The sequence below is a fragment of the Hippocampus zosterae genome, chromosome 9 (assembly GCF_025434085.1).
Source record: "Hippocampus zosterae strain Florida chromosome 9, ASM2543408v3, whole genome shotgun sequence".
NCBI lineage: Eukaryota > Metazoa > Chordata > Actinopteri > Syngnathiformes > Syngnathidae > Hippocampus > Hippocampus zosterae.
Window position 1 is genome coordinate 23,519,779 of NC_067459.1, and position 18,414 is coordinate 23,538,192.

The window sequence follows — 18,414 nt, forward strand, 5'->3', positions numbered from 1 at the left end:
AAAAGAATTAGACATGCACTGTGTGCCCGATCAGCAGTGCCGTCAAAATGATCAATGACCTGTCCGTTCCATTCGATAGCAAGGCGGGACTTCAACTGAAACCCAGAAAGTGGAGGAAAGTTTCCCAACGGAAGTGAAGCTCATCTTTCTTGCAGTAGATGAGATGAGACGAAGCGAGAAATTGGTCCTACCCCGAGGGGAAAAGTAGGCTGACGGCCGGCGTGGAGGCGTTACATCGCGTTGTGGCTTCAAGGAACAGGAATCCAAGCAAACATGTGGCCGTAAGGTGCACCTTCACAATAAAAGCGAGTTTTTTTTGCAATTTTGTTTTGATATACATTTGTATTTTTCAAATTATCATACATTCCCTTTAGTTTCTGTTATTTTGGAAGATATTTTATTCCAATTTCAGATTTTCTTTTCCTTTTTTTTGGTTTCAGTCCTAGTGCTTTTTTAATCGAATATTTTATATTGTTTCAACATTGTTTTCCAATTTGGGGGGCTGTTTTGATATATTTTAAAACTTTTTTTTTTGCTTGATCATATAATTCACTATTTTCCCAACTGCTATTTTTATGTTTATGGTATTTCTGCACTATTAGAAAATATGTATTTTGGTATATTTTGTGTTGTTCTGTCTAATAATTTAAAGATTTTATTTTTCAATTACGTATTGTTGCAATGTTTTGCGATTTATCCTTCCATTTTCTAATGCGCTTATACTCATGAGGGTCGTGCGCGTGCTGGAGCCTATCCCCGCCGTCTTCGAAGAGTAGGCAGGGCACACTTAAATGAACGACCATTCGCGCTCGCAATCACGCCAAGGTACAATTTAGAGGTGTTCAATCAACCCACTGGGCATGTTTTTGGAATGTGGGAGAAAACCAGAGTACCCGAAGAAAACCCACGCAGTCACGGGGACAGCATGCAAACTCCACCTAGCAAGGCCGCAGCCTCTGCACTGTGAGTTCGACGTGCTAACTACTCATCTATTTTAAATTTGTTCATCGTATTCTTTTAATTTTACAGATTTTTTTCTAAATCAACTTTAATTAATTCATATTTTTGTTAAAGACCTTTTTCTAGTATTTGTTGTATTTTCTAAAATGTTGCCTTTTTTGGGGGGGGGGGGTAATCTAGTCTAATCATTCTCTGTGGACTTTATGATTGATGCATTGTTGTGAAGGCACGCCGAGCAAGAGCGCTGTCGTGATAGCTCTTATTTTGTTAACAGTAAAAATGTGTATGGGAAGCGTCCCCCCGGAGAAATCCTTTTCGCTTGACTTGAGCCATTCAGCTTCTTGACAGTTGAGTCACTTTTCATGCTTGTTCTTCTCCCAGCCCGGCCGACTTCTGGACCAAAACTTTGACCTCTGGATGTCATAAAAAACTTTTTTTCACCAATTTTTTCATGTTTGTTGAGCGAGAAGACAAGCGCGACTGGAGCTTGTTGTGCTGTATCTTGCTTCAGTTGTTGTTGTTGTTGTTGGATTTTTTTTTTTTTTTTTTTTGGTGGGGTGACGTGAGGGGCGGTTTTGGAAGGCAAGTGAGCGAGGAGGGGCTGAGTGAGGTGTCGCAGGGGCTCCCATGCAGGCAGGTGATGGATGGCAGCCCCCCCGCAAGGTGAGCGTACCCAGCCTTTACTTCACTCCGGTTGCCATTCAAGTTTCCGCTGTCGAAAAACAAAAACAAATCAAAGGAAGCCACGAATTGCATTCATAATGTTGCCGTAATCATCATCATATAATCAAGAAATTATACTAGTACTGTACTCATCAGTAATAGTTTGAAGGCTATGCAAGTGATTTATTACTAAACCAAAAAACTAAACTTTTTTAATACTGTTTTTCACTGTGGTTCAGTCTGGTTTGTACTTTGTGTATTTCCAAAATATTTCTTGCATTCATTTTATTGTTGCAATATTTTTTGGGGCTCTCAATTATTTTTCTCAAGTATTTTTATTTTAGTCATTTTTCTATTTTTGTTTTTGTTTTTGTCTTGTTGTAAAAAAATGGTGGCGTGTTTGTGGGGGCTGGAAGGGAGGAATTGCATTTGAATTGATTTGAATGTGAAAATGGATTTGACATGCGAGTAAATGGAGTTGGCTTCGTGGTCACGGAATGAATTCAACTCATAAGTCAAGGTAGCAGCAGCGCTACAGTAACAGACATCAGAATGTTCCAAAAAGCAGAGGGGTAAGCGAGGAGTGGACATGAGTCAGGGGGAGAGAAAAAAAAGCTTGAATAGCTGTGATTGGTCAGTGGGCGGAACTTGGGAAATTTTTTTTTTAACTTGACTGGATGTGTTGTTGACTCCAAATTTAGGGCTGTATTCGAGTCAGCATTCAAAAGAAAAAAAATTGTAGCAAAAGTTGTGACACTTAAAATTTTTGCAAAGTAATTGAGGACTTTTTAACTTAGCAAAAAGTCCTAAAGTTGTTTTATCTTTTTAATTTAAAAGAAATTTGTTCTCGGATTTTTGTCTGCTTAGTTTTTTTGGTCCTATCTTTGTCTGATATTGAGATCTTGGCAGATTTGTATTTGTTTTGTCATTTTTAAAAATCATTATTGCTTTATGTTATGCTATCGTTAGATTGACTGTTGCATGTACTTTATTCGTGGGGGGGGGGGGGGGTGTTGGGTCGTGCTTTTCTTTTTTTTAACTGATTTTATTAACTTTTGCCCTTTTTGTGGGGAGCGTCACCTTTTTTTCAATTTATTCCGATCCAAATCCATTTTGCTTTTATATGTTTTGCCTTGATTTTTATTGTGTTTGTGTTAGTTTTGCATGTTCTTCTTATTTTCTGTTTGTTTTTGTTACCTTTTGTCCTACTTTTGTTTTGTCGAATATTGCCAAACGTGCTTGCTTGTTTTTATGACTGTTTTGTGTGGGGTTATTTTGCTCTATTTTTGTTCAATTTTTGTCGCTTTTCAGCAAATTTTAGTCATTCGTTTTTATCGTCTCATTGACCCCATTTTTCCTTTTTTTGTGGGTCTTTTGTTGTTAATTTGTCTCATTTTTTTGTCATTTTTTTGTCTGTTTTTGTTTTGTTTGTTTGTTTATTTGTTTCGGTTAGGCAGGGAGTGTCGATGTGGCTTGGTAAGCTGCCTGGCCAACGGCGTTGGCCATTTGTTGCTCATCATCAGACTAGCATGTTACGGTTGAAAAGCAAACAGGAAGTGGTGAAAAGTGTCAAAGAGTTCCAAAAGACGCTTGACAAGAACTCGACCCACAAGGCGAGGCTGACGCTGATCTTTACAGGAATGTCGTCCGTCTGCCAGACGTTTGTTTGTTCACGTTATAACCGCCGTGTAAGAAGCAACCCCACAGCAGGTGCTTCCCTCGCATGTGCTCCGACTTTTAATGGACTGGTCGCCACCCAATGGCAGGGCAAATATGGACAAACAATGCACTGGTCGCCAGTCAGCGTCAGGGCACATTTTGGACAAACAAACGTCTGTCAGTTTGTTGGCAGTTAATTAAAACAACTGAAATAACTGCAATAAAAAATGAAAATGTAACTATATGATTTAAAACAAATCTTAATATTATTAGATTTTATACACATATATTTAGTAGTAGTAGTAATAGTGTAGCATGTTATGTTTATGGGTTCCAAAACACTCTTCGTTAAAGGAAGAGTGTCCAGGACTCGTACATCTTTTGGACAACGAGCACGTTTAGTGCCCGTTTAATTTTCGCTACACAACATATATTTTTATTGTTCTTGTATTGGTTGTAAATTGTCCTTGAGTATCTTGAAAGGCGCTTTTGAATGAAATGTATTATTATTATTATTGTAGTTTTGATGTGAAGAGACCAGTCCTGATGAGCTTGAAAGTGGTTTTTACTCAGCAGCACCAAGAACGTGTTACAGGCTTCCTCGTGTTTGCTAATCAACAACCGAGCTCCCGCGACACCTTGTGGACGGGTGGCATAACAGCGGGTTAGAATGGCTAAGTAATTGGGACGTTATACAAAATAATAAACAGATCTACAATTATTATAGCTACATTTTCTCTCCTGACGTCATCACTTTGCAATACGTTTCTTTTAAGATATCCTTTATTCGTCCCACAATGGGGAAATTTACAACTTTAACAACAATTTTAACGCTTACAGTAGTAGAAGTCGTAATAGTAGGGTATGTATTTTGTTTTTGAATAATTTTTATTTCATTATATGAGCTTTGTGGGTTAATTTCAAACAGATTTATTTCGGTGTTGCTGTACATCCGTAGCTACAGAAAATCTTGCACTGAACAAAAATACCCCACATATTAGAAAAACATAAACAAATAAAAAATAAACAAAAAGGAAGCATTTTTGGAAAAATAAAATAAAACTCAAATCCAAAACTATAATCACACCAATTGGTTCATGTAGACAAACAACGGCGTGGGAATGCGGTCAATCGTTTTAGAAGGTGGATGGTTACGAATTACGTGAGGACGTGATGCACTTACCATTGGAGGTCACCAGGTGGCGTTCTAGTTAATCCTGACTCATCGTGAGCTGACAACTGGCTGAGAGACTTGGTGGCGATGGATCGATTGATCATCATTCCTTTATCTTTTCCCCCATGTGTCTCTTCAGGTGGAGGCCGCAAAAGAAGACGATGTCGTCCTCTTTACTCTCGGCTGACGGCTGCTCTTTTAGAGGGGTACACACACACACACACACACACGCGCGCGAACATGTATGAACAGGATACAAAGTGCCTTTTGTACCGCATTGATTGTGTCCACTGGTCTAAATTTACTGTTAAGTGATTAATAACGTCATCACGGCCTCCTTCAGTTCCTTCTATTGTTTTTTTTTTCAACCAGAATGAGTCTACGGGTCTTAAACAATGAGCAAAAGCGGAGCATAGTTGCACAACGGCAGCACATGTACTTGTAATTTCCCTCATGCGCAGCCTTTTGTTCTCATTTCATTTTGCATTCATTCCCATAGGAAGGAATGGAAAATCTTTTGGAAAAATGTATTGCAGGTTCAAAAGTGTCACGAACACAAAAACGCAATGGCTGATTTTTTTTTTTTAATGCTCTTTCCTGTCTTAAAAGTTTGAAAAGTTAGGACAGTGATGTCATCATGATGATGAGTGTTGTAATCATGAAGGCAGAAAAAATGTGCACATTTTCAGAGGCATTGTTGGCCTCACTTTTTACCATCTGCTCGCTAACGATGTCATTGGTATTTCATTGTTTGATCATATTGTTGAGACATTTGCATTTCCTTTTCTGTGGTTATCATCACTGCTAGCTGTCTTAGGCACATCAAAAAATACTGCAAAATATTCGACAAAAATGTAATGCCACTACTTTAGCTAGAAAAAAAAAGCTAATGCAAAATATTTGGTAAATTACTACAATGTAGCCAAAAATATTAGGAGAAAAATACATTTAAAAAAATAAATAAATTGTAGACAACAAATATAAGAATGTAACCGAGCAAATGAAGGAATATTATATGGAAAAACCAAACATGCCATAATTTTTTTGTCATCATTATTTATCTATCGATCTTGCTGATTGCTGAGCACACGGCAAGATGCCCTTTATCCTCACGGTGCTCACTGACCTGAAGTCTGCCGGGATTTTCTGACATCACGCGTGATTTCAAAATAGGTTTTGGGCCGCTTATGGCTTGACGCTAAACGTCATGTCACCGAGGTCAACCTGGCTTCGGCGTGAAGGTATTTCCGGAGCGGCCTTGTTGTTGTCCCCCTTGCGCCGGGCTCTCCGCATCTCCCGGAGCTCCTAATTTTAGCCTGTTTTTCCTCCGCGCCGCCGTCACTTCCTGTTTGTCCGACGGGGGCCGGCTGAGTGGTCGCGCACAATGCTGGAGGGTTCCTGTTCTTTGGCCAGCGCCTGGAGAGAAGGCCGCATCTCTTGTGGTCCAAGACGGCTAATCTAGAAGGAGAAGAAGAAGAGGCGAAGTTTTCGCGTTCTTGCATCAAATGTGATTGCCAACTGAATTGAGAATCGAGTGTCAGTTGTGAGGCGCCGATGATGGGCTGCTGTCTGTTCCTTTACTATCGGGTGAGTCATAAAAATTTTAACCTGTTGCCATAGCTACCTGAATCAAGTAGCTGAGTTCCCTAATTGACTCATTTTAAAAGAGACTTTGAATGCAACTTAGTGACTTTACTGATCTGAACTCAAGTGACTGCCAGCCCAGTTCAAATGGATCTTTGACGTCCACAGTCGTCAATGGCACTTGACTGAGTTTTCAAAGCAACGAGGGGTCTAGTGATAATTGACAACTCACCGAGTTGAGTTCGCTAACTTGAATCCACCGTCCGCCGCGTTTCCGACAAAGCCGTTCGCTGAAGTCAGTGGCTTGGTTCAATTGAATCACCCGAACCTGCTGCGTTTTTCGGGAGTCAGCGATCCGATTCAACTGAATCTTCCGAGTCCCTCGTGTGTTTTTCGTCATTCTTCTTACGAGAGTCAATGGAGTGATTCCATCGATTCGTCTGAATCTGCAGTCTTTCTCGTGAGCCGACTAACTCAAGTTAGTGAACGGTTGCGGACCAGTGAGTCCACTAACGCCAGTTGACTGACAAAAAAACACAGCAGTGCAAAGGTTCTTTTAACTTCTTGATTGTCCTTCAAGAAGCCGAGGCTGTGAGTCAAAGGTAAACTTTGTCATCTTACATAATGTCCAAAACAACAACGTCCACACACACACACACACGTTGACATAAAACTTCCTGCCATTGTTCTGATCTACAACATCGCTCCTCTGTCTTCTCTTCACCTCCTTCCCGTTTGTGTCCTTTCCTTGCGTCCTCTCCTCGTGTCCTCCCACACGTTTCATTGTGTGTTGTTGTCTTGGCAACCTGCAGGAAAACACATCGCACACTTCTCGGCAGATAAAGCCGCTCGTTTCCATGGTGCCGTCCGTGTGTGCTCAGACATTTTTTTTTTAACGTCTTGTCGACTCCTTTAGCTGAGTAGTTGTGGTTCAACTTGGCACTACTCGTGCTAGTTGGGTAGCGGGGGGCCTATCCCAGCTGTCATCGCGCACTAGACGGGTACACCTTGAACTGGTTGCCAGCTAATCGCAGGGGCACAGAACATGCAGATTCCATCCATACAGTGAGGCCTGAGCCGGAATCGAACCCTGAGGCGGACATGCGATCACCTGAATCTTTCTGAGCTAAAGCTTAACCCCCAGAAGTATTTTATGCTTATTTATTGGCTTTTTTCGAATGAGTTTACAATCACTGCAGTGATCGGCAAAGATAAAAGGTGTGATGATAACCATAGAACTGCTAATGGAAGGAAGATGATGTTGTAATTAGTATCTGACCGATGTGGATTTTTTATCTTTGTCTTCTGCGGCAATGTGATAATGCAAAGGGGAAAAAAAGCTACCTTTTTGTTAATTTGATATCGGCCAATTAAATGGATTGATTAGTCAGTGGCTATTTGTAATGTGCTTTTCTTTTTTTTTTTTTTGTGGATTCCAGAAGAAGAGGAAGCAGGCCAGCAGAGATGCCGACTCGCTCAGCCTCTGCACTCTGGATATCAACGTAAGCTCTGACTTCAGTTCTTTGTCCTGGGCGAGCATCATGCTAACAAACAATGGAGAAACGCCATAGACAAGCTAATGAAACTAGCATCGATGTCACACTAGTTTTAACACTTGAAGCAATCGTTGAAGACAAACGATGCAGCAACACATGTAGATAGACAATACTAAACAGTGAATACCAAAATTCCATGAATAGTAATAATATGGCCATTATTAGTACATCGAAAGAAATATATAAATAGCATTTTTAAACGTGTACTCAATTTTCAGTAAATCAGTTTGAGAAATAAATGAATAAAACCCACTTTGAATGAACTCATTTTAGGGAATCAAACTACGAAAAAACTGCAACGGCAACATTTTTTAAAAGAAATGCTCACTAGGTCAGATTAAAAAACATCAGGCCTCGTGTTTTTGTTCAAACCTGACATGGATGCTCACAGATCTGAAGACTCAGGAGACCAGCCGACGCCACGTTTTGTCTGGCTTTGGTCGATGCAGTCAAGGTCATGTGACCTTGAGGACACAGTCATACAATATCAACAATGCAGGCATTTTTTTTTTCTTTTGTCTGTGACTTTAATTTTAGTTTTAGGTTGACACCCTGGTGAGTTGGGGGACGGGGTGTGGCTGCTTTGGCGGCGGGTGGGCATTTCGTCTTCGTGTCTCCAAATGTGACGTGACATGCACGTGTGGGTATTTTTGTATTTTTAGTGCGGCTGACAGTTCCTTCCCGGGCGTTTCTCACTTTGCTGAAATCAGCACAGGATGCGCGATACCGCTGACCTCACCTCACCACACACACACACACACACACACACGCACACACGTTTGAAAGGAAGACAAATTTGGATTCATTTTGATCCATTGATTTTATTTCTAAATCATCACATTTTAGTAAAACGATGATTTTTGACTTTTTTCATAGGATCTGATTATTGATTATATTTAACTAAATTAATTAAAGATTTGCATAAATTATTTTTATTACCATATTACAATTCATTTGTTGTACATTAATTTGGTCATTTTTTCCCAAAAATGGTTCATAAGCATGTACATATTTTGATGTATTTTTGTATTCATTCACCTTATTAGACATCCATCCATCCATCCATCTTCCTAACCGCTTGATCCTCACTAGGGTCGCGGGGGGTGCTGGAGCCTATCCCAGCTGTCTCCGGGCAGTAGGCGGGGGACACCCTGAATCGGGTGCCAGCCAATCACAGGGCACACAGAGACGAACAACCATTCGCACTCTCACTCACACCTAGGGACAATTTGGAGTGTTCAATCAGCCTGCCATGCATATTTTTGGAATGTGGGAGGAAACCGGAGCACCCGGAGAAAACCCACGCAGGCCCGGGGAGAACATGCAAACTCCACACAGGGAGGCCGGAGCTGGAATCGAACCCGGTACCTCTGCACTGTGAAGCCGACGTGCTAACCACTGGACTACCGGGCCGCCCCCTTATTAGACAATTTACCAATTTATTTAGTTTAAAAATATCAGTCAAGTAAACTAGTTTGCATATACTCGGCAATCAACTTTTTTTTGTTCAATTGAATAAGTTGTGAATTAATCAGGGAGTGACCCGGCCCATCCGTGTGAGCACTTTTGCAAGTTTTTTTTGCAGGCCGGCTGTCAAAAGCGACACGTGAGTTGCCCCTGCGTGGACGTTGACGTCGTCGAAATTCATTATCGACGTGTTTTTAATGAACATGTTGACGGGTGGGGTCACATGCTCCGTGAGCAATTATTGGATGGCACGCAAGCAAGCGACTGTGGGCCACTTTTTCATGCGAGCTCCTCATGCAACTCGTAGTGGGCCGAACAAATAAACTCCTTTTTATTTTACAGACTCGGCTCAACTTGAGTCATTTTAGTCGATGCGGTTGATTCAATACAAGCAAATACTGCAGAACGCCATTTTGAGCTGAAGGCTGCATGACACGCAGCGAGGTCACTGACTCGGAGACGAGTCATTGCCCTAGCGTGAAACCATGGCGACCGCTCCAAAGGGGACACAATGGCGGCCATTGTCTTCGTCTCATCAAAAAGTGAATACAACTTGATCCTGATAAAATATTGTGTTGGGGGGGACGGACAATAACGCAACATTATTTTTGTAATATTACTTATCTGTTAGAAAATCATCTGACTTGATTCTAGTTTTGCAATCTTACAACTTTTTAAAAAATAAAATTAATAAAGGTCATTTAAAAAAATATAAATTCATTGTATTGATTCCAATTCTTAATAGTATTTTCATCAATTAAATGTATAAATAGGAATTTGATTGAATCATTGATTAAAATCCTCCCAACAGTTCTCAAAACAAAAAAAAACAATTACTGTAATTCCCCCCCCCCCCCCCCCCGTTCTTGTTATTCCCTTTTATGGAACTGAATTTTCATGAGTTTGAGCCATTTGTGATGGTAAGTAGGCCGCTTTTTTCCGCTGAATTCTGAGAAAAGGTGGGAAGGGAGGAAGGAAGCACGGGGAGCATTGAGAGAGTGACGAAGTGATGAGTCACAGAGAAAAAGAAAAACTGATAAGCCGAGCGAGCATCACAGACGGGGGGGAGAGAGAGAGAGAGAGAGAGAGAGAGAGAGAGAAGCTTTGAGAGGGATGGAATTGAGCTTTTGTGGTCCAGATGTTGTTGTGAGGAACAGCAGAGCAGTTGAGTTATCGTTGTGCGCTTCGCAAACCGGTGGCAAACGGGTCTTTGTTTGGTTTTGGGGTGAGCATCATGGTTGCCGGGCAGAAGCGTTTGGATCTGCTGCTTCACAACTTGAAATTGGCGTCGTCTGTGGAGGTCAGCAAGCGCGGGAGCATACAAGTGCCGGTACCGTATCACACGCCTCACAAACAACAACAACAACAAAAATAAGACCAGTTTTATATTGCTGTTGGAGTGTCATGTGTTAGAAATGCATATTTATGGCATGGGCGTCATCGTCCTGAAATTAATTTCAATTTCGTCTCGTTAATAGCAACTTTTTTTTTTCCGCAGAAAAATGCACATTTTTATCTCCGCCAAATATGTACACAGGATCAGATCAAATCTGAGCTTTTTTTTCCATTTGATTGTGACAATTAAAATCTGTTCTTGCAAGGTTGTATTTTTGTGGGGAAAAAAATCCCTCGACATAAAAAACAACAACAACAAAAAGACTTCATTTGTGTAAAAATACTTTTTGTCACTGTTTTCATCATATCATTTTTTATTCTTTCTTTTCTAAAAAAAAAAGATATTTTCTTGAAAAACTTTATTTTCATAATTTCTTTTTAGGTGAAAGAGTATTTCATCCTCCCCATGATTTACTTCATACAATACAATCCAGGTTTATTTATTTAGCGCTTTGACAACAACTACAGCTGACAGAACATTTAACCTCAAAAGAACTCTAATACAAGCCAAAAAGAACCACTGCTACACACTGTCAATGTCCGCACACTAATAGTAATTTTTATTGTTATTTTTATTGAGAAAAAAAAATGTGATCGTATTTTCACTTTTGTGATTTTGTTCCTGGACAATTATTACTTCTTCTTTGTAATAACAGAACTTTTTTGTTTTAAAATGCCTTTTAAAAAAAAAAATCTCAAAAATCAAACAAAAAAAAAAACACTCAAATTTCAAGGAAAACGACACCAGTTGGCATTCTCCCCCTGCGGATTCCTGATGTTCGCAAATGTATTCCAGAAATGTACATAATGTTGCTTCTGACCAGCGAAAACAATTCAAGGTGGCAAACGTTGGTCAAGGTCACAGTGCCTTTCGCCTGAAACTGCTGACTGGTTAATTACCCCGGGGCGAGGCTTTGTGAAACCATCAATGTTGTTTCTACATTTGATTGCCCCGTGAATATGAGTTTGACAAGGAATATTGATGACGATTGGGTCGGATCGTTCGAGGTCAACGTATTAGCTTAGCATGAGCACATCAGCCAACCATTTCAGCGCGTGGAGCGACTGATGAAGACACTTGAAATACTTATATTATTTTCTCAACTTTTTCACAGTCTTAACTGTCATGAGTGGAAAAAGATCTTACCGCGACGCTTAAATAAATTCAAAGTACTCACAACCGGAAGACGGTCGCGTTAGGCTCCGGAAGCGGGAACAGAAAAGATCTACGCAGAGTGATTCTGGCACCTCATGGTGTTTGTACGTATTGGCGGATATTGTGTAGTCAATAATAACTCTACTTATGTTATTATCAGCTTGGTAAACATTCCTTTTCATTCAAAACGGTACTTTACGCTGTCATACTGTAGCATTTAGCCTAGTATATTAGACAGCTCAATGAAGTGTTAGTTGCCGCCTGGTTGTTGGCGGACGAGTGGAGAAAGTACTTGATTAGATACGCATCAACGTTCCAAAATTTAAACCTTGCCGACGATCAGGTTCGTTTAGTGGTGGCAGCCAAAATTTTGTTGCCAATTAACAATCGGTCTTCTCTGTGGTTGTTTTGCAGGAACCGAGCGCCAAGCGCAGCAAAGCGTTGGTGTCCAGAGTGACGTCACTGGCCAGCCTCCTGCCCATCAAGACGGCGCCGCTCAAAAGGTTCGGCCAGACGCTGCAGGTGAGCCTCCAAAAGCAAAACAACAGGATGCCGTTTGTTGTTTGGTGTTTTTTTTTCTGACGGATGTCAACTCTCCCAGCGTTCCATCAGCTTCCGAAGAGAGCGAGGACTTCCTCCTCCGTCGTCGCCTCCGCCTCCTCCTCGACCTCCTCCCCCTTCCTCCTCCTCCTCTTCCATGAAGATGCGAGTGACCTCAGCAGCCATGTCCAACTCCTCCTCCTCTACCACTTCTTCTTCTTCTTCTTCTTCCTCCGGCTCCTCGACGTCCAGAGTTGCCGCGGCGACCGGCCCGGCCGCCAAGCGCCGCGACAGCAAACTCTGGAGCGAGACCTTCGATGTCCACTTGGGGGCTTCGCAAACGCTAAGCCCCAAAGACATCAAACGGCAGGAGGTCACGTTTGATATCATATTGATACCTTTTACACACATTGAAATTTTAAATTCAAATTCTGGCAAAGTATTAAATAGTACAGAAAAAAATAGTTATAGTATTTTTTTTAATCAATCAATGGATTGTTAATTTTCTTTTGTGTGTGCCAAAATTATAGTTATCGATAAATATTTCTTTAAAATAAACTCTCAGTGATTTGGATCTCCCTGCCTCTGTTATAAAAAATAAACAATTATTTAAATCATTGTAATTCCTGGACTGAAATATTTGTTTGAATACATAAGCAGTCATGCAGCCAATCAGAAAATTGATTCTGCCCACATCACTAGTTGATGGGTGATTTTGACAGATTCAGCAAGACATTATTTTCAGAATATAATTTTTTTTCTGGCTTTCAATACATCATCCTTTTTCTTCAATGAAAGCGAGACTTTGAAACAAAAATCTGAATTTATTCTCATAATCATAATATTTTGACTCCCCCCCAAAGAAAACTATTGATTTTAATAACCAAGATTAAAACTGTTGAAAAAAAATACAAATTAAAAAAAAATTATCCACCCCTCCCCGTTATACTAATAGTAAATTGTTTACATTACAGGCGATTTTTGAGTTGGCTCAGGGCGAGCAAGATCTGGTGGAGGATCTCAAACTGGCAAAAAAGGTAAGCTAAACAATGTGTTCTACATACTCAACCAACCCCAATTGTCATCTTTGTTTGCGTGTGTGGGTGTGTGCTGCAGGCGTACCACGACCCCATGCTGAAGCTGTCCATCATGACTGAGCAAGAACTGAACCAGATCTTCGGTACCCTGGACTCACTGATCCCCCTTCATGAAGGTAATGCGCAGCCACGACATCCTGACCCAGTTCTCATTCCGACACCCGAGTGCTGAGGGAGCGTTTTTTTTTGTTCATCCTCAGAGCTGCTGAGTCGGCTCTGCGAGGCCAGGAAACCGGACGGGTCCACAGAACACGTCGGACAGATCCTGACCGGCTGGGTGAGTGTGAAATGTGGCTGTTGGTGCGCTGTTTTCATGAGCCAAGTGCGGAAATGAAAGTTAGTTAAATATTAAAAAAAATAATGTGTTTCATGAAACAGCTGATTGGCAATCAAATTATACTTTTCATTTTTTTAGAAGAGAGTCAGGTTTTTGGAAAAGGCATGTGTTGACAAAAACAAAAGTACACGTTGACCTATTTGGATGACGAGTGGTGGCTTACAACAGTGTCACCAACGAAGCTTACTTTGTTTTATTAAACGGAGAGCAAATGCGTGTGATCAATAGAAATGACTGACTGAGCCAAATGATATTCTTAAATTTCATCTGCTTCCGTTGCGTCAAAGTTGAGATGGATCGTAGTAACAAAATTGCTATCGTTGGCTAAATATATTCTGCTGCTATCCATACAATGTAGGCCAACACTAGTGTGCATGTGTGCGCAGCTGCCATGTCTGTCATCGTACACGGCGTATTGCAGCAACCAGGTTTGGGCCAAGGCCCTGCTGGACCAGAAGAAGCTGGACCGTCGGGTGCAGGACTTCCTGCAGCGCTGCCAGCAGTCGCCCTTCAGCAGGAAGTTGGACCTGTGGAACTTCCTGGACATCCCGCGCAGCCGACTGGTCAAATACCCGCTGCTGCTCCGTGAGATCCTCAAGCACACACCCGAGCACCACCCAGACCGGCCGCACCTGGACCAAGGGGTGAAGGAAAACCCCTGTCTGTGCAAAAAAATACAAATAACATATGCAAGGGGAACAATTTTTTTTTTTTTTTTTTTTTACAGATGCTGCTGGTCCAGGGCGTGGTGGCCGACATCAACAGGCGCACGGGCGAGTCCGAGTGTCAGTTCTATAAGGACCGGCTGCTCTACGCCGAGGTTGGCCACAGGGACGCCCTCATCCAACGCTCGCGGACGCTCAGCTGCCACGGCGAGCTCAAAAACAACCGAGGACTGGTGAGCGACACTGTGCAATGGTTTGTCAATCTTCTGACAGAATCTGTAGGTTTCTTCATGTTTGTTTTGTTTGAAGACGCCATTTCTGCATGGTTGGTAAAACCAAATTTTATAACCGTGCTTGTTGGCTCGCCTTCAGGTTCCCCACTATTGACTATTTTGATCATCTCAAAAATGTTCTGTTTGAAAGCTTAATTTTGAAGGAGGACATTCAATTTCAGGCATAAAAACATACTTGGACTCGGCCGAGTCCATAAAAATATTTTACGAATCCAATGGCCAAGCCCGAGAATGGAGTCTGGACTTGTATACTACAGCCATGAACGGGAGGTTGAAATTCTGAGGATTTGCAGTTCAACGATGGCTCTAAATGCTGATTAAAATACCGTATTTTCCGCACTATAAGGCACTTCGGAATATAAGGCGCACCTTCAATGAATGGCCTATTCTAAAACAGTTTCCATATTTAGGGCGCACTCTATTATACGGCGAATAGAATCTACAATAGTGGTGGTAGTTGCGTTATGCTTCCACTAGAGGGTGCTAAAGGAAATCCAATAGAATGCATTGCAGCTTTATTTATGTAGAGCTTTCACAACCACTGCAGTTGTAACAAAGCGTTTAATAGAACATTTAAAATACTACATCCAAGAAATCAGAATATTGATCTATATATTAGGCACATCGGATTATAAGGCGCACTGTCGGCTTTGGAGAATATCGAATGCTTTTTGGTGCGCCTCATCCTGCGGAAAATACAAATTTGGAAGTGTAAAAAAAAACATTTGTCTCCAACGTTTGAAATTCTCCTTCCATGTGTAGAAGCTCCACGTGTTCCTGTTCCAGGACGTGCTGGTCATCACGCGCTCCGTCTCGCTCAACGAGCAGCCGGTCAGCTACCAGCTGTGCCGGCGACCAATCCCCATCTGTCAGCTGGACCTAGAGGACGTCTCGGACGGCGAGATGAGAGTGGGCGGCTCCATCCGGGGAGCTTTCAGCAACAACGAGCGCAGTCAGTAGTGACGAGATGCAAGTTGTTGCCAAAGTCCCCGGCCATTCGTTTTATATATAAATGCCTCCGACCTCCGCCAACGTCCAAAACCCCTTCTCAGACAAACGTGTTGAGAAATACGGTGACCCCTTGCTTATTGGTGATTTGTGAATCGCCGGGGAGGTTCCTATAGTGCCCAAATGACTGTTTTCAACCCTTTTCAAGTTTAGGTTTTTGTTTTTCTTTATATGACACAAACATTTTTGCAAAATGGATCAAAATTGATTTGGTGTATTTTTAGGATTTTTTAAGATTTCTTTTCGGTTGTCATAATTTTTTCTCTCAGTTGTATAATTAAACAAATACTAGATGTAGTATTATAACCTCTATATTTCATATATTACTCTATTATAATATCACATTTTCTGGCTGTAACTCATTGTAAGTGTTAAAGGACCAAAAAGATATTGCATTCATTTTACGTTGCTTAAATTAATCAGCGGATTAATTGGTATCAAAAATCTGAATCAGAATCGGTCTCGAAAAATCCATATTGGTCGCGTCCAGGTTTTGCTGACATGTCAAAGTGTCTATATGACCGTTATACAACAAACTGAAGCTGGCGATGGCCTCAGACTTTGTGTCGTTGAGTGGTTATGTTATGTAAGTTATGACAGGGGTGGTTCGCCTCACATGACCGCCTCATGTTTTGTGTCCTGGCAGCAAAAAACTTCTTCCGGGTGTCGTACCGGGTTTCGGGTGGCGCTCCGCAGAGTCACTGCTTCCAAGCCAGTGACGCCTTCAACAAGCAGCAGTGGATCAACTGCATCCGCCAGGCCAAAGAGGCAGCGGAGGCAGAAGCGGCACAGGAAAATGGACCGTGTTTGCCAAAAGACGTCAGGAAGGAGCTGGAGACGGAGCTGGAGACGGAGCTGGAGACGGAGCTGGAACCAGAGGCGGTGATGGAGTCAGAACCGGAGCCGGAGGACGACAAAAGGCTGTGCGAGCAAGGTGAAAACAGGACGGCAAGGAAAGCGGACACAAGAAGTGATGCCGCTGTGGCCATGGAGACGGAACAGGCCGAATTGAGAATGGAAATGGAGGACGACGTCGGTGAGACACGCAATGGGGATGCTGAGGAGGAAATGGAGGCGTTCAATAAGGACGCCAGTGACGAGGAGAACATACGATGCTGATGTTTGCACTTCACAAACTACTAGAAAGGTCTGGATACATGTATGGTCGCCATGGTAACCAGGGACAACAAATACCAAAGAGACTTTCACCAAACCAGTCACTTTAAAAGCTTGGAAAAGCCCCCCCGCAGCTGTTCTATCGAACAGAAATTTCTGCTTTAAGATGTCGTATCCTGTGTCTAAAGGCTTTTTCACACCGCACTTGGTTTTCTTTGTGTTCAAGTACAACGGTCAATATCCGCATGGGGAAGTGTTGGATTTAATGTCAGCGGGTTTGGACGAGTGGGGGCACACAGAACATTGTGTAAAGGAAATGTTTGACTTGAGTTTAACACCCAACAATCACTTCTCTTCTCTGGATTCTGCGTGAAAGGCACATAAGGTTCAATTTCCCATGCACTGTCCCTAATTTTTGTGATGTCTCTGTGGGAAAATGGGCTATTCATCATAAAAAAAAAACACCTCAGTGATTTTAACATGCAATAATGTATTTATTACTATTTAGGACTGAGAGGAGTAACAATATATTTATGCCCTTTGACAGCTTCTTGTCACTCTGCCAAATCGATGCTGCCACAAGGCAAGTCAAAATCGGCTACGAGACACTATGTTTGTCTGTCGGCTCAAAATCGAGCTAAGTCCTCGTAGTCTGCCGTCGGCATGTGGGGATCATTCATTCATTCATCTTCCGAACCGCTTTATCCTCACTAGGGTCGTGGGGGGTGCTGGAGCCTATCCCAGCTGTCTTCGGGCAGTAGGCACATAGAGCACACCGAGCACACAGAGACAAACAACTATGCACGCCCACACCCACACCTAGGGACAATTTAGAGTGACCAATCAGATGTGGGGATCAATCGCCGGTCATATATAATGTATTGCCCCCATGCTCTGATGTTGTCATCCTACGATGTCATCGTGTTGTCAAAATGATTTTGACGAAAGGGGCATATTACTCCTCCCTGTAATGACTCATCTCACATGTGCAGCCTGCTGTGTTATGATGATGACGATTTTAATTTTTTTTCTTCCCAAATGAATGACAATCGGAGACAGATTGTAATGTGTATATCTGGAACTGCTGTATAATATATATTTGTGTACATTGATGTAGAAATAAAGGCATTCATATCTGTCAAGTGTCGACTGTCAATGTGTCATTAAGTTTAAATTGTTCATTTTAAAATGTTTAAAAGTCTGATTGAAATTAAATATAATTGACCATGTCAGGACTCAAGATTTTGTAAGTTTCACAAACTGATATGTCATTTGGGAGGCAAACTGAGTTCGGTCATAACCCGAGATTCCACCAGCCATCTATTTGTTTCAGTTAAAATGTTGAAATAAAATCCAATTAATGCGTACATTTACAATTCTAAATAATCCATCCATCCATCCATTTTCCGAACCGCTTGATCCTCACTTGGGTCGCGGGGGGTGCTGGAGCCTATCCTAGCAGTCTTCGGGCAGTAGGCGGGGGACACCCTGAATCAGTTGCCAGCCAATCGCAGGGCACACAGAGAGACGAACAACCATCCACACCCATACTCACACCTTGGGACAATTTAGATCATCCAATCAGCCTGCCATGCATGTTTTTGGAATGTGGGAGGAAACCGGAGCACCCGGAGAAAACCCACGCAGGCCCAGGGAGAACATGCAAACTCCACACAGGGAGGCCGGAGCTGGAATCGAACCCGGTAACTCTGCACTGTGAAGCCGACGTTAAATAAAATTAAAT

The 18,414-nt window shown here is 42.0% G+C and overlaps 1 protein-coding gene and 1 long non-coding RNA gene across 5 annotated transcripts; one reads left to right on the forward strand and one right to left on the reverse strand.

Moving 5' to 3' along the window:
• Positions 1-1,128: 1,128 nt before the first annotated feature.
• On the reverse strand, positions 1,129-6,533 carry LOC127608251 (uncharacterized). Its single transcript, XR_007964220.1, has 4 exons — positions 6,273-6,533; positions 5,583-5,914; positions 4,466-4,646; positions 1,129-1,672 (listed from the first exon to the last, which is right to left on the reverse strand). It is a non-coding gene; the product is annotated as an uncharacterized LOC127608251 (long non-coding RNA).
• On the forward strand, positions 1,412-17,812 carry arhgef3 (Rho guanine nucleotide exchange factor (GEF) 3). Of its 4 annotated transcripts, XR_007964218.1 has the most exons (13): positions 1,412-1,623; positions 4,596-4,662; positions 7,480-7,542; positions 12,029-12,136; positions 12,216-12,527; positions 13,129-13,191; positions 13,271-13,367; positions 13,452-13,528; positions 13,975-14,232; positions 14,316-14,486; positions 15,309-15,498; positions 16,201-17,320; positions 17,507-17,812. XR_007964218.1 is itself a non-coding variant. In XM_052077259.1 (11 exons), exons 1-11 carry the CDS (start codon positions 4,582-4,584, stop codon positions 16,671-16,673), a joined length of 1,893 nt encoding a protein of 630 aa, XP_051933219.1. In that variant the 5' UTR covers positions 4,522-4,581; the 3' UTR covers positions 16,674-17,252. The 4 variants fall into 4 exon arrangements, 3 of the variants coding, with proteins under 3 accessions (XP_051933219.1, XP_051933220.1, XP_051933221.1); XM_052077259.1 differs by lacking the exons at positions 1,412-1,623; positions 17,507-17,812 and having other exon boundaries at positions 4,522-4,662; positions 16,201-17,252; XM_052077260.1 differs by lacking the exons at positions 1,412-1,623; positions 4,596-4,662; positions 17,507-17,812 and adding an exon at positions 5,887-6,043 and having other exon boundaries at positions 16,201-17,252.
• Positions 17,813-18,414: the final 602 nt, after the last annotated feature.